General features: G+C 37.4%; 1 protein-coding gene across 7 annotated transcripts in view; it reads left to right on the forward strand.

The window, feature by feature from the left end:
- TUT4 (terminal uridylyl transferase 4) overlaps positions 1 to 16,990 on the forward strand; it is a 151,917-nt gene that overhangs the window by 23,267 nt on the left and 111,660 nt on the right. For all 7 annotated transcript variants that reach the window (XM_082428786.1, XM_082428789.1, XM_082428787.1 and 4 more), the window contains exons 2-3: positions 9,090 to 9,972; positions 16,231 to 16,394. In XM_082428786.1, the coding sequence (XP_082284912.1) occupies positions 9,183 to 9,972; positions 16,231 to 16,394 (954 nt within the window). In that variant the 5' untranslated portion in view covers positions 9,090 to 9,182. The remainder of the gene's footprint in view (positions 1 to 9,089; positions 9,973 to 16,230; positions 16,395 to 16,990) is intronic.

Genomic DNA, 16,990 nt, shown 5'->3' on the forward strand with positions numbered 1-16,990 from the left:
CCCGTTGCGGAGCACAGGCTCCAGACGCGCAGGCTCAGTATTTGTGGCTCACGGGCCTAGTTGCTCCGCGGCATGTGGGATCTTCCCAGACCAGGGCTCGAACCCGTGTCCCCTGCATTGGCAGGCAGATTCTCAACCACTGCGCCACCAGGGAAGCCCCCAAATTTCTTAAGTTTTGTTTATCTGGAAGTGTCGTACTTTCTCTGTCATTAGTAAAGGATAGTTTTTCTGCATGGTTAGAGAATATTTGGTTGACAGTGTTTTTCATCCAGGACTTTAAATATGTCATCCCATTGCCTTCTGGCCTCCATGATTTCTGATGGGAAATCAGCTGTTAATTTTATTGTGGATTCTTCATGTATGAGAAGTTGCTTCTCTCTTGTTGCTTTCAAAATTTCTTCTGTCTTTAACAATTTAACAATTATGTGTCTTGGTGTGGATTCCTATGAGTTTATTCAGCTTGGATTTCATTGAGTTTCTTGGATGTGTGTAGTTGTGTCTTTCATCAGATTTGGGAAGTTTTTGGCTATTATTTCTTCAATTTTTTTTTTTTTTTTGGCCATACCGCACGGCTTGTGGGATCTTAGTTCCCCAACCAGGGATTGAACCTGGGCTCACGGCAGTGAAAGCATGGGGAGTCCTAACCACTGGACCACTAGGGAATTCCCTCTTTAAGTATTTTTTCTTTCCCCTTCTCTCTTTTCCTTCTGAGACTCCTGTTATGCATATGCTAGTATGCATGGTAGAGAAGAAGGAAAGCACATGAGGAACTCAGGAACCAGACAATACAGGGAGCAGAAAAAAGTTCCAGAAAAATTGTTAGTGTTTTCAGAAATAAGAGATGAAGATCAGAGTGCTATGAAAAGGAATAATCAGAGAATTAGAGAGTTCTTAGAAGTGAAAATACGAAAGGTTTCCTCCATGCCCCCCCTCCAAATATAGAAGGGTTGGAAGATAAATTTGAGGAAGTCACCCAGGAAGGACAAAAAAGAGATGGGAAATGGAGAGAAAAGATAATTGGAGGATCAGTGTAAGAGGCCTAAAGTTCAATTAATAGGAGCTCTAGAAAAAGAGCAGAGAAGATGAAAGGGAGGAAGTTATGGAAGATATAATATGGAAAAAATTTCCAGAAGTGAAGGACTTGAGTTAGAGATTAAAAGAGACAGCTGAATGCACAGCAAAATGAATAAAGAAATATCATACTAAGACTTATCACTTGTAAATTACAGAACACTGAGGCAAAGAGAGTATCCTAAAAGTTTCCATAAAGAAAAAAAACAGTTCAGTAAAAGAGATGGAGAATAAGAATGGCGTAATTTTCTCAGTAGTAACACTAGAAACTAGAAATTGTTGAAATAATACCTGTAAGATTTTGAGTGAATGATTTTTAACCTAGAATTTCAAACCTAATTAAACAAAATATGAAGAAAGAATAAAGACATTTCAGGCATACAAAGTCTTACAAAACTTACCTCCTATTGGGGCTTAAGGGAGCCCAATAAATAGCACTCTCTTTCCCTTCCTGAATTCTGAACAAATTGGGAGAGATAAAGGAAGCATATGGAGACCAGAATATTATTTTTATTATGGATAAGATTCACATTGGAGAATGGGACTTATATTTTCATGTGGCTTGCTAATACTCAATGCCAGAAATAGACAGATTTAACCACTCAGGCATAGGGAGAGCTGAACAGTGACAGGCCCTGTGTGGGGCTTGCAACTGTAATGTTAGAGTATGAATGAGAGAATGGAATTTTCTTTCCTGAGAACAGCTGAATGCAAAGAGGAAGGAGAGAGGAAGGTGCTAACTTTTGCCCAGATCATTTTTCTAAACTCAATGATGAAATAAGTTACCCCATCTCCTTAGGAAAGGAATGAATGGAGTGGAAAGAAATCAGGAATGTTGTGATAATGGTTGTCCCTCTACATGAAATGAAATGTCAGAAGTAGGGCATAATTACTTTCTTAATGCCTTTCTTGTTTTCTTTCTTAGAAAGCTACTGGAGGATATGCTACACCAAAAAAGAGGGAGTAACTTATGGAAGAGGAAAATAGAAGAGTCAGTCAGCATGAGAGAGTAGATGGGAATTGGTAGGATGATAGCAAAAGGAAAGTCTCAGGGTGACAAGTGTGGTGGAAATCTAGTAGTGATCAGAAAGTGCCAGATGGGATGTCCAAGGAGAGAAAAACGACAATAAAAACAAACACATGGGTTGCTTGATGTATTTGAAGACATTGAGAGAAGATATACAGTTCTGTCAATGAATTATTGACAGATATATAAAAAACTTAAGAGAAGTGAGACAATTCCAGGTAAAACTGAAAAGTATACCAAAAGAGAAATGTGATTTTAGTATATATGTTGCTTAAGTGAAAAGTCTAGGCTCCTGTGATAAAGAGATCCAATAGTACAGTGACCTAAGAAACAGTTTTATTTCTGTCTCATGTAATAGTTGCTAGGTGAGTAGTCACCAGATCCAGATGAATAGTTTATTGTGTGTGGTCATTCAGGAGTACCAAGTTCCACTGATGATTTTTGTCCAGTTAAAAGTATGGCCAAGGGCTAACAGTGTGGACTTAATCTGGGCTTGTTAGACTAAATGCAGAATGTTAGTCCTCACTCCAAACCTACTGAATCGGAATCTGCACTTAGGAACTAGCTGATTCCTGTGCACAAAAGTTTAAGACCTACTGGTCTGGATTGGAATTTAATTGTTGGCTATGTGATTGAAGATGGATGACTGAGAATTTTATCCAGTGAGAAGGGGAGAGCATGGAGGAGGTAAGAACTTGATCTTAAGGACACACCTAACTGCAGAGAAGGTTGGGAAATGTAGTTTAGCTACGTGCCTAGGAAAAAGGAGAAAATGAATTTTGATAGATATCTAGAAAACTCTGTGCAATGGTATATTTGGCTCAGCCATAAATAATATTGGCATATTATATTATAGTCATCCTGGGAGGATGGTGGTAGGATGGGAACATAAGTGTGTGTACAATTCTGTCTGTAGGAAGTCAGTAGATAGTACCTAAATCTAAAACAAAATAGGTAGTATCAGCTTAAGCATGTAATTTAGAAATATGGAGATAAATCTCAGAAGAAACAGCTAAAAGAGTTGACAGTAGTTGCTTCTGAGGAGAGAGATTGGTAGTTGGTAGGAGAATGCTGTTTTGCCTTGCCATTTACTTTTTCAACTGTGTAAGTGTATTTGTTTTATAAGAAGCACATTGGAAAAAAAAATTCCTGTCGTCTAAATAGGAGGTAAACACATGAAATGTGTTAAGTGCTAAGTACTATGAGAAAGGTAAGAACAAAGTCCATAGAAAGAGGCATACTTATCCAGGCCACCCTGGGTGGTAGGAGGCTAGGGGATGGATTGGGAAGCGAGACACTTTCTAGTTACATTGTAGACAATATAAAGTACGAGGCAATTAAATATCTTTTGGATCTATTATATTTTGTTTTTAAAGTGTGAACAATTAAAAATAATTTCAGCTAAGTTTTTATTAATCCATTTAACAAATTTATTGAGTGTCTACTTTGAACTAGGTACTGTAATAGGCGATGAAGATATAATGGTAAGCAAAATGAGAAATGGTTTCTTTCCTCTTGGAGCTTATAATCGTGTGTATAAGATTATACAGAAGAGTTTGGTTTTCCTTCACTTCTACTTTCAGAAACATTCCTTAGAGCATTGATTTTTCAAGTGTAGTTCCCAGTCTAGCCACATGAGAATCACCTGGGAACTTGTGAGAAATGCAAATTCTCAGGCCTCAATCCCAGACCTGTTCAATCAGAAACTCTGGGAATGGGACCTTCCAGGTGATTCTAATGAATGATAAAATTTGAGAACTATTGCCTTAAAGGTAATCAATATTTTAAGCTTGGTTTATTACTGCTAGTATTTCGGTGTTAGAAATAACAAACTGCAAATACCAGATTTTATAATTATTAAGAATTTAGTAATTTTGAAAATGTTTAATTAATTTAGAATTTATTAAGCACATACCATGTATAATAATTCAGTCTCTGGAGTCTAGTTTATGTGGACTCCTTTTGCTTAGCAAGCTTTTTTCCTATAGGAGAGCATTATGTTGGGTTTTTTTTTTCCTCTCTCTTTTTTTAATTGAGGTAATATTGACACAATATTATATTAGTTTCAGGTGTACAACATAATGATTCAATATTTGAATATATTGGGAAATGATCACCACCGTAAGTCTAGTTAGCATCCATACAAATGCTGTGTCTTCATGGGGCTTGAGAGATCCCTGCTAATTTTCTATAATTGTAAAATTATCAGAACCAATATAACATTGGCATCACTGTGTTTCATGATTTGCATTGAATTATAACATCTTAGATGGAGTAGACTCTGGTTCAGCCACTCACTTTATAGTTTAGAAATCTGTGACTCAGAGAGGGTCAGTGTCTCTTGTTTAAAGTCACTCAGTAAGTAGCTAGTGGGCCTCAGGGGTTGGAGGCCTTAGCTGAAATTGGTTGATTATGTAATTTTTTTTTCCAAAGTAGTAGGAGCTTCTGATAACTTTCTATAATTATGCTTTACAGTAGCTTCCTTTGTCTGTCATATGAAGGGTTACTTGAGCAGTAACTCTTTCTGTGACTAGCTTTTCCATTAGTTATGCAACAGTTATTTCAGGTAAACTTTCTCAGCTAGTGTATCCAAACAACTCTTACAAGACTCAGGCCCCGAACCTTGTAGGTCAGTCTGCCAGTTGAATGATGGATAATTACAGAAGGGCATCAAAAACTTCTCTTTGAAACAATTCCAATTTCTGCTAAAGATTTCAGTTTGCAGCAGGTAAAGAGTGGTGTAAAGACATCAGGCTGGAGTAGATGTTCTTTTAATTGCTAGTGATTTTGAGTGTTTACTAAGTACCTAGAATTGTGGTAGACATTGATGGTAAGGATTCAAGGAGGATAGAAGACATGATTAGACCTAGAAGTAGGAAATGGACTGATGTTTAATGATTTACTAAAAATGAAATGGAATACATTCTAAATGCTATTGTTTTCAATATTCAAACACTTTTAAAATAAATTTGTTAAAAATTCTCTGTATTTTCTTGTTAATAATTGGTTATTTAAGGTTAGAATCTCATTTAATACGTATTTTCTGCATTCTGAAAATATAAACAGGAACTAGAAAGTAGGTCTGACATTTTTATTTGATTCAACCAGTTTTGCTGAGTGTGCACTGGGAAGCAGTGAACCTTGTTTTCAAAACACTATCTTCTCAGAGAAAACTTCGTTTCTAGGAACCATACCTTTTTGGGGAAAATTTTATTTTTTAAATTTAAAAAAATTTTTTCTAATTTTAATTAATTAATTTATTTAATTTTGGCTGTGTTGGGTTTTCGTTTCTGTGCAAGGGCTTTCTCTAGTTGCGGCAAGCGGGGCCCACTCTTCATCGTGGTGCGCGGGCCTCTCACTGTCGCGGCCTCTCTTGTTGCGGAGCACAGGCTCCAGACGCGCAGGCTCAGTAGTTGTGCCTCACAGGCCTAGTTGCTCCGCGGCATGTGGGATCTTCCCAGACCAGGGCTCGAACCCGTGTCCCCTGCATTGGCAGGCGGATTCTCAACCACTGCGCCACCAGGGTAGCCCCTGGGGAAAATTTTATACTGTTGATAGCTTAAAAGAAAAAGTTAAAAATAGCAATTTTGCTGTGAAATTACCACACTTTGTTTTGGAAGTAAGAGGACATTTGCTACTCATATAAGAAAAGATGGGGAAGATTAGAAAATAACTATAGGGACTTCCCTGGTGGCACAGTGGTTAAGACTCCATGCTCCCAATGCAGGGGGCCCGGGTTTGATCCCTGCTCAGGGAACTAGATCCCACATGCATGCTGCAACTAAGGAGCCCACCTGCTGCAACTAAGGAGCACACATGCCGCCACTAAGGAGCCCACCTGTTGCAACTAAGACCTGGTGCAACCAAATAAAGAAAATAAATTAACAAAGAAAATAAAAGAAAAAAAGAAAATAACTGTGGTCTGTTTTTTTCATAACACATTATTCCAATTAAAAACTTAAATGTAATTTCAGTTATGTGAAACAAATTACTCAAAGTGAAACCTGGCAACTTTCTGAGTCTAACTCCTCACTAGCATTTATCTGTATTAAATAGATTGATTTTTTTTTTTTTTTTTGAATGGAGGAATAGTATGTCTAAAAAGTTTTATAAACAGAATTGTGGATCAGCATTGCTGTATCAAGTCTTTTTTGTTTAGGCTTTTGTCAGTGAGATGACATCTACAAAATTACTAGTCATTATCGTAGAATAGCATTAGAAAATTTAAAATATTTTGGTTACTGGATAAGTTAAAGTAATCTTTTAGAATAGAACCCATTATTACTTTTAAAATTAGGAACCTGCAGCAGTTTCTACAAGAAGTTAGATGTATTTGACAACTGTTTTGACAGTTATGTAAAAAAAAAAAAAACTTTATCAAGAATAATGAAAGACAAATCTATTAAATACATTTAAATATCCAAAAACCAGGAGCAAAAACATTCTTTTATAGATAAAAGTGCTACAGCTTTTTACTGGAAAATAATATTACTCAAAAAAGAAATGGTGGGGGCTTGCCTGGTATCGCAGTGGTTGAGAATCTGCCTGCCAATGCAGGGGACACGGGTTCGAGCCCTGGTCTGGGAAGATCCCACATACCACGGAGCAACTAGGCCCGTGAGCCGCAACTACTGAACCTGCGCATCTGGAGCCTGTGCTCCGCAATAAGAAAGGCCGCGACAGTGAGAGGCCCGCGCACCGCAATGAAGACTGGCCCCTGCTCGCCACAACTAGAGAAAGCCCTCGCACAGAAACGAAGACCCAACACAGCCAAAAATAAATAAATTAATTTAAAAAAAAAAAGTAGATTTAAATCTAAACATTAAAAAAAAGAAGAAATGGTGAAAATCTAATATGGTTTTGGCTTAACTTTTAATTATCATAATTTCTTTAAATATTATTTTGTAAAATAATTTAGAAGAAGCACCTAGTAAATTTTTTTAATTGAAGTATAGTTAATTTACAATATTATTTTAGTTACAGGTGTACAGCATAGTGATTCAGTGTTTTTAGAGATTATACTCCATTAAAAGTTATTACAAAATAATGGCTATAATTTCCTGTGCTACACAGTATATCCTTGTTGCTTATCTATCTAGTAGGCTTTTTAAAATAAGAGATAATGTTAATCTGGACAGAGATCAAGGCAGAGAATGTAGAGGACTGTACTACAACAGGAATTATAAAAGCTAGGTCCAAGTAGAGTAAGATATTTCAGTGGAGACATAACTATGTAAGTTTAATTTCTTTTTTTCTTTTTTTTGGAAATATGCTTTGGCATAAAATAGATAGGGGTAAATGAATTGTGTTCTGAGCTTTTGAATTTAGATAATATTTTTGTGTTTGTATGATATATAGTTATATGATTTAGAGGTGTTTGACTGCCCAGATTTAACCAAGTAAAATCAAAGATGCTACATGCAGTTTGCTTTTTTGACTCTAATTTTTATTCATGTTATTAATCTTTGTTTAGAGTCATGAATTTAAGTATGAATTTAAGGCATATAGGACAAAGTGAAAAGTAAAAAAAATCCTGATTTCCATAATATGTAGTATACAAGCTATTTCTAGTATAGAAATTATTTAACAAAATGTAGTATTTTCATTTGTTTATAGTTTGTGCTCTGTGGTAAAAGTGTAATAGTTCCTATTATATTTTAGAACAAAACGGATTCTGATTTTTTTTCTTTCTATTATCTTTTTTCTAAACATTATTATTCTTTTAGAGCAGTTTTAGTTTCACAGCAAAGTTGGGCAGAAAGTACAGAGTACCCATGTAACCCCCTTCCCCCACACAGGAATAGCCTCTCTCACTATCAACATCCCTGCACCAGAGTGGTACATTTGTTACAGTCGATGCACCTACGTTAACACGTCATTATCATCCAAAGTCCGTAGTTTACCTTAGGGTTCACTCTTAGGGATATCCATTCTGTGGGTTTTGACAAATGTATAATGACATGTATCATCATACAGAATATTACTATAACTTTTAAACTCTGGGATCCTGTTGGTTTTTTAAAATTTTCTTACCTCAGAAGAATTTATTTAAACTGCTTTGTACTTTGGAGCTGGAGGAAGTCTGTTGACGTTGGTTCCCCATGTTTAGAGCGTCAAGTTAGAAGTAGGTTAGCGGTATAAATAGGTAGTATTTAGTAGGAAAGTCATGTGGGAAAGATCTTACCACTTAGCCTTCTATAAACTGATTCCCTATGTTGCATATTGATTGCAGTTCTTCTGTTATTTTTACCACTTAGTCTTCTATAAGCTGGTTCCCTATGTTGCATATAGATTGGAATTCTTGTGTTATTTTTCTTCCATTTCCTTTTATGTTAATTGTGGTACATCAGTTGCAGGTTTTATTTCCGTTTTAGTTGAAATTCTTATTGAGTAATGTAAAACAGCATTTTACTTCTGAAGTTCCCTTGTTTTGATGTCATAGTGCCAGAATTACGGTAGAACCTCCTTTATGGGGATTTCGCTGTTATTTACTAAGTGGATTTTAACTCCTTCTCATATAGTTTTCAGAGTTTAAAATTTTTTATTTTTTACTCTTCAGCTTTTTACTTTATTTTTATTTATTTTTGGCTGTGTTGGGTCTTCGTTGCTGTGCGGCTTTCTCTAGTTGCGGCGAGCGGGGGCTACTCTTCGTTGTGGTGCGTGGGCTTCTCATTGCGGTGGCTTCTCTTGTGGCAGAGCACGGGCTCTAGGTGCGCAGGCTTCAGTAGTTATGGCGCGTGGGCTCTAGAATGCAGGCTTGGTAGTTGTGGTGCACAGGCTTAGTTGCGCCGCGACATGTGGGATCTTCCCGGACCAGGGCTCGAACCCTTGTTCCCTGCATAGTCAGGCAGATTCTTAACCACTGCGCCACCAGGGAAGCCCCGCTATTCAGTTTTGAGAATGAATTGTAAAAGTTTTTTTTGTGTCTAACCAATTTTTTAGAAATGGGTTTTGCATTTTAAATAACATTTTTTTTTTTTTAATCCAATAGTTTGCTTGCCTAAACTGGATTTGAAGCAATTCAGACTACTGGAGATCTGCCACTTTACAATATCACAATTGGAAGGAAGCAGGTTTTCAAATAATGGAAGAGTCTAAGAACTCTGAAAATGAAAATCATGAACCAAAGAAGAATGCTTGGGCTCTTTCTGAAGAAAGCAAAGCAGTTAAATTTATAACTAATCAAACTTTGAAAGCTAGAAATGATAAATCCATAAAAGAAATTGGGACCAACTCTCCAAATAGGAATAGTAGTAAAAAAAATAAGCAAAATGATATTTGTATAGAAAAAGCAGAAGTTAAATCATGTAAAGTAAATGCTGCCAGTGTTCCATGCCCTAAAGATTTGGGGTTAGTCCTTCGAGATCAAAGTCACTGCAAAGCAAAAAAATCACCGAATTCACCGGTGAAAGCAGAAAAGGTACCTGTTTCACAGGCAAAAGTAGAAAGGGCACCCAGTTTACAGGCAAAAACAGAAAAATCACCAAAGTCACTTAATTCACCAGTGAAAACAGAAAAGGCACCCAGCTCACAGGCAACAGCAGCAGAAAAGACACTTAATTCACAGAGGAGAGCAGAAAAAGCACCTGGTTCTCAGATGAAATCAGAAAAGGTGCCCAGCTTACCAGCAGAAGCTGAGAAGGTACCCAGTTTACTGTTGAAAGAAAATATGAGACAGACAGAATTACAGCAGATTGGAAAAAAAATTCCAAGCTCCTTTACTTCTCTGGACAAAGTGAATATTGATGTTGCAGAGGGAGAAAAATCTGCTCTGGAAAACTCACAACAATCTCAGAAGCAACAAACATGTACAGATAATACTGGTGATTCTGATGATAGTGCTTCAGGAACTGAAGACATATCGGATGATTTGAGTAAGTACAAATTAGATTATTCCACAAGTCACATTTTTGGAGAGATTTTTTAATATTAATGTTCTTTAGATTGTCCTTAGTTTGATTTTAACTACTTTAACTACAAAAAGGACATTAATAATATGGGTCTTAGGTTGAAAACATTTATTATGGGAGATACAAAGCCTGTGCAAATACAAATTTAGTGGCTCCTATAGTTGATGTGTACACACACGCACACACACGCGCGCACACACACGCGCACACACACACACTCTCTCTCTCTCTCACTCTTCTTTTAAATGGTCCTGGTAATACATTGCTCATTCATTCACCAAACATGTATGTATTGAGTTCCCATTATATGTCACACATGTGTTTACAGTGGAAAACCAAAAAAACACAGCCTCAGACCTCAAGGAAGCTTCTAGTTAGGTGAGGGTGATACAGATAAGTAAGGTGGTAATTTAGTTCAGTGCCAAAAACTTAGAATCGAGAAAGTACATGATTTAATCGAGGTATTTAGACTTTGGGTTGAGAAAATGCATGATATAAATGTGAGACTGCAAGTGTGACTGAGATTCAGTATGACTGCAACAGGGACTTGTGGGGGAATGCAGCTGAAAAGGCACACAAGAATTGGAAAGTAAAGGGCCTTTTAGGATATGATAAACAGTGTGGACTTTATTATGAGTGTTTTGAGAAGCCACTGAAGAGTTTTAACCAAGGCAGCACTGTGATCATGTATATATATATATAAATATATATGTTTATCTTTTCAGCAAATTCTTTGACAGGAGCAAAACTGGAAACAGATTCAATAGGACACTGTTGCAATTTACTTGAGAATTATCATTGTAAAATTCATTTTCTTATGAGATCTTGATCTTAGTGTTACTTAATTGTTTATAAATATTGTCCATGTCTTTTGAGTACTTTAATCCTAATTTTGTTTAAATTAATGAATTTTCCTTGGCAGTCTTTTTTCCTGATGTTTCTGTGGCTAAAAGAATAAAACCTTTTCTTGATGTATAAACAGAAAAAGCTATTTCTAAATCATTATTTACCACACTTTGAGAAATACTGACAAAGAGTTCAGAAATAGCTTCTTTTTATTTCTGGTGGTACACAGAAGATGGTTTATTGACAAACCTTTTTTGTAATTTAATAGAGGTACCTTTGTATGTAAGAAAAAATGTTAATAATTTCATAGATATGGTTTAGGACAAGGCCCAAAAAAGTAAGTCAATTTAAAGACAATATCAAATAAATAATAGTACTGCTAGTGTTTAGATATGGCAGATCTAAACATGACAGTATGTGATTGAAGTTGGGAAATACTGGTGCATAAGATCAGCTACAGGGGTCTGGTCACTTGAATTAGTGAAAAATATGATTTAAAGATTATTTTCTTAAAAAGGTGACAAAATAAGGTGACAGAGTGAGGTGGTTAAGATTGTGAGCTCTGGAGTAAAATTTCATAGGTTTTGAATCTTATCTTCCCCACTTAATAACTTTGTAATCTTGGATAAGCTGCTTATCCTTTAAAATATGTCTGAGTTTCCTCATTTTTAAAAATGTGGAGATGCGACTGTCTTTGTTGTAAAGGTTAAGTGAAATAATTCAATCGAGTGTTTCATGTAGTCCCTGACACAGTAGGCAGGCAATGGCAATGAATATCCTTTATTTTTATTATTTCTCCAATTAAATGCAGTTTTGTTATTTGTTAACATGGAGAATAAGTTGAAATAGCTTAAGGAAGCTAGTAGACCAAGTAGAGGTCCTTTCGGGAGACTTGTTTTAACAAACTTATAAGAATGAGGGACTTCCTGGCGGTCCAGTGGTTAGGACTCCATGCTTTCACTTCAGGGGGCATGGGTTCGTTCCCTGGTTGAAGAACTAAGATCCTGCAAGCTGTGTGGCCAAAATAAAACAAACAAAAAAACACTTGTTACCAAATAGGTAAGTATGTTTTAGGACTTCCCTGGCGGTCCAGTGGTTAAAACTCTGGCGCTTTCAGCATGGGGGCTCAGGTTTGATCCCTGGTCGGGGAACTAAGATCCCACATGCCACATGGTGTGGCCCACAAAAAGAAAAACCGAAAAAACCAAAAAATGATTTATATGGGAATTCCCTGGTGGTCCGGTGGTTAGGACTCCAGGCTCTCACTGCTGAGGGCCCAGGTTCAATCCCTGGTCGGGGAACTAAAAGCCCACAAACCGTGTACTGCTGCCAAAAGATTAGTGGATTAATCTCCATTAGGTCCAACTTTAGCTCCCACCTAGTACTTCCACCATTTTTCCTTTTGCCGTTTGTACATTCAGTGAATATTTTGGGTGGTCTCCGCTATGTGCAGGTACTGATCTAGCTGCTAGGAATATAACAATGAACTAAACAGATAACACTATACTTACTTATAGAGTTAATATTCTAGTGGGAGGAGACAGACAACAAACATAGTAAATAACAAAAGTATATAATAAGTTAGATAGTGATAAATCTTATAAGAAAAATAAAACAGGAAAGGTCATAAGGAATGATAACTGCTGTGTCTGGTGGTGGTGTTTCAAATTTAAATTGTCACTGAGAAGGTGACATTAGAGCAAATATTTGAAGGTAAGAGGTGAGAGAGTGAGCCTGGTGAATATTTGAAGGGAGAATATACTAGATCTGGGCTTCTCAAACTTTAGTGTGCATATGAATCAATTGGGAATTGTATTAAAATTCAGATTCTTGGGCTCCATTCTCCGAGATTTTTGATTTAGAAAATCTAGAGTCTGAGATACTGGATTTCTAACAAGCTCCTGAATGAAGCTGATGCTGCTGGTCAGGATCATGCTTTTGAGCAGCAGAACCTAACTCGTCTTCTTACTTTCACTTATACCATCCTTCCTTGTGTTTTCAACATAGCAGCCAGAATGATCCTGTTAAAATTATTCAGATCATGTTACTGCTGTTCATCATGTTTCAATGGTTTCCCATATATCAGAGTAAAAGCTAGTGTCCTTGCTGTGACCTTTGTGATCTTCGGCACTCCCCCCCCCCCAACTCCTCTGCCCTCATTTATCTATTTCTCATCGTTTCTCTCTGTTCCAACCGCATGATATCCTTGCAGTTCCTCAAATGTGAAGGCAAGTGTCCACCTGATGGCTCTGGCATTTACTTTTTCCTTTGCCTGGAACACTCTTCCCCCAGATGTCCATATGGCTAGCTCTCTTACCTCCTTCACCTTCTCAGTGAGCCTTTTGCTGGGTCACTTATCTAAAATTTACAAACCTCACTTCCACCTCTGGCACTCCTTATTCCTTTTACCTTTTTTAATTTTTCTCCATAGTTCTTACTATCATCTGTCATATTTAAATTTTTTATTTACCTTTTTATATTAGTTTTATTGAGATATAATTCACATGCCATAAAATTTGCCATTTAAAAATATACAATTTAGTGGGTTTTAGTATATTTACAAAGTTGTGTAGACATTACCACTGTCTAAATCATGAATATTTTCACCACCCCCAAAATAAACTCCATACCCATTAGCAGTCACTACTCATTACCCTCTCCTCCTAGGCACTGCCAACCACTAATTTAGTTTCTGTCTCTATAGACTTGCCTATTTTATATGAATGAAATCATACAACATGTGGCCTTTTGTGTCTGGCTTTTTTCACTTAGTATGTTTTAAGATTCATCCATGTTGTAGCATGTATCAGTGCATCATTCTTTTTCATTGCTGAATAATATTCCTCTTGTGCTCCTCTTGTGGTAGGAGACACATCACCTCCAGAGAGAGGCACACTATTTTTATTCAGAAAATTAGTGCTATCAAAAGAGAAGTGAATTTCAGGGTTCTTGTAGATGGCATGTAGAGTGGCTTTTTTTTTTAATTTAATAATTAAGGAAGCAGGGTTTTTAATTAATTAATTAATTTATTTATTTATTTATTTATTTATTTATGGCTGTGTTGGGTCTTCGTTTCTGTGCGAGGGCTTTCTCTAGTTGCGGCGAGCGAGGGCCACTCTTCATCGCAGTGCACAGGCCTTTCACTGTCGCGGCCTCTCTTGTTGCGGGGCACAGGCTCCAGACGCGCAGCCTCAGTAGTTGTGGCTCACGGGCCTAGTTGCTCCGCGGTATGTGGGATCTTCCCAGACCAGGGCTCGAACCCGTGTCCCCTGCATTGGCAGGCAGATTCTCAACCACTGCGCCACCAGGGAAGCCCTAGAGTGGCTTTTGGGGGCAGAGAGGAGAGGTTTATTGATTATCTATGAGCATTTACTTTTAGAAGTGCTTTTAAATACATCCAAATCAATTTCTTTATTCAACACACTATTGTCATCTCTGGTCTCGGCATTGTATTAAAATCTGAAGGTACAAAGTTGAATAAGATCTGGTCATTAGCATCAAGGAATTCATTATCTAATTGTAAGAGGTAGATAAATAAATACAAATTACATTGCTGTGAAAATGTGAGATAATAGCGGGTGCTATGAGAATATAAAGAATATCAGACTGTCTTTTTTTAAAATTAATTAATTAATTAATTTCTGGCTGTGTTGGGTCTTCGTTTCTGTGCGAGGGCTTTCTCTAGTTGCGGCGAGCGGGGGCCACTCTTCATTGCGGTGCGCGGGCCTCTCACTGTCACAGCCTCTCTTATTGCGGAGCACAGGCTCCAGACGCGCAGGTTCAGTAGTTGTGGCTCACGGGCCCACTTGCTCCGCGGCATGTGGGATCTTCCCAGACCAGGGCTCGAACCCATGTCCCCTGCATTGGCAGGCAGATTCTCAACCAGTGCACCACCAGGGAAGCCCTGTCTTCTTTTTTTAAAATTAATTTATTTTTGGCTGCGTTGGGTCTTCATTGCTACTCGCAGGCTTTCTCTAGTTGTGGAAAGCGGGGGCTACTCTTTGTTGTGGTGTGTGGGCTTCTCATTGCAGTGGCTTCTCTTGTTGCGGAGCACGGGCTCTAGGCACACGGGCTTCAGTAGTTGTGGCACGTGGGCTCAGTAGTTGTGGCTCGTGGGCTCTAGAGTGCAGGCTCAGTAGTTGTGGCACATGGGCTTAGTTGCTCTGCGGCATGTGGGATCTTCCCAAACCAGGGATCGAACCCTTGTCCCTTGCATTGGCAGGCGGATTCTTAACCACTGCACCACCGGGGAAGTCCCAGACTGTCTTCTGAAACAGTTGATGCTTAAACTGAATTTTGCAGGACAGGTAAACATAACTAGTTGAAGTGGGAAGGGCCTTGATGGTGGAGGGAACAGAACATGTACAGTCATTGATACTTGGAGTAGCAGTGATCCATTCTAGCACATTTGGTATGAATGAAGTGAAAAGTGTTAGGGCAGGATATAAGATTAGAGATATAGACAACTTAGCTCTCTTTTTGTGAGGTCTTGGCTTAAAGTCTCAGAAAAGTCTTCCCTGACCCCCATATCTAAAGTTTGTTTCCCTCTCAGTTACTTGTTTTTTTCCTTTATAGCACTTACTACAACTTGGGATTATTGTATTTAAACTGTTGACTGCCTTGAAGAGGGCAAGCACTGTGTGTTATATGTTAAAGAGTTTAAACTTTCTTCTGAACTCCATGAGAGCCTGTTAAGTATTTTAAGCAAGAGAGTAACATGATTCAATTTGTATTTAAAAAAATCACACTGGTGGTGCAACCTACTGTATTCTACGTATATATTGGTAGGTGCTGGAAATGCAAAGATTGAAAAGAAAGCACATAGTCTGTGCCTTAAAGAGATCACAATCTAGTTAGGAGGCAGAGAAGCAAAGAAAAAATATTGGTGTGGTGGAGATATCCATGAGTTCAGTGAAAGCAAAGAAGGAGCCTCATGTGAGTCTGTGGTCTGGAGTATATATGTTCTTTTAGCTTCTTTTGTATAGTGATAAAGTCACTGAAGTGACTTCAGTTCAGTGAGTCATCTTTGGGACTTAAAGTAGCTTTATATCATATTTACTTCAGAGATTCAACAAAATGGTTATGTTATGTTACCCTTGTATAGTGAGTCTCAGTCATATTTGTCTTTTTTGATATAGATTGGTTGGAAGAAGATAGGCATTTGACCCATGAAGTAGAGTTTTCTTTGTGAATTTTGATATCATATATATCTTTTACTTATATTTTACATAGGTATACCAACATGCACAATGAAGGAAAACATAAAGGAAGAATATTTTTTCTTTATGTGTATAAATTGAATGTCTGTTTTTTATTAAAAAAATTTTAATTTACCAATTCTGACGATAGTAACTAAGTGATTGTTTCCTTTTCTAGGTAAAATGAAGAACGATGAATCTAATAAAGAAAATTCTTCAGAGATGGACTATTTAGAAAATGCCACTGTGATAGATGAATCTACATTGACACCTGAGCAGAGGCTAGGCTTGAAACAAGCAGAAGAACGCTTAGAAAGAGATCACATCTTTCGACTTGAAAAAGTATACTATGTGTTTTAGTTATTTGGGGGAAAATGCATGTTTCATAGCTTTTCTTTCCCAAGTACAGCTCTTTTTATTTTTCTTATTATATTCCTTAGGCAGAGATATCATGCATCTTTCCTTCCTTCCCTATTTCCTTTCCTCTTCTCTCCCTCTCTTCTTTCCCTCCATTTGTTCAGCAAATCCTTACATCTGTGAGTCTGACTTCATTCATTCATCCCAGGCTCGACCAACTGTGGCCTACCACCTTGTTTTTGTTTTTTTAAATTGTGGTAATAAAATACCTTATGTTTTTATAAACAGAGTTTTATTGGAACACAACCATGCCATCCTTATTATCTATAGCTGCTTTCTTGCTACCATGGCAGAGTTGAGTTTTGAGAAGTTGCTATGGAGAGTATGTGGACCACAAAGCATGAAATATCTACTGTTTACCAAAGCATAAAATATTTACTGAAATATAACTTTGTCCCTTTACAAGAAGTTTTCTGACCCCTGATTTACTCATTTATCAAACAGATACTGAGAGCTTGTTATGTTCTAGATACTGTGCTAGGCACTGGGGATATATGTTGGTGAAAATGGCACAGTTTCTG

This window comes from Balaenoptera physalus (genome assembly GCF_965194825.1).
Source record: "Balaenoptera physalus genome assembly, chromosome: 1".
Taxonomy (NCBI): domain Eukaryota; kingdom Metazoa; phylum Chordata; class Mammalia; order Artiodactyla; family Balaenopteridae; genus Balaenoptera; species Balaenoptera physalus.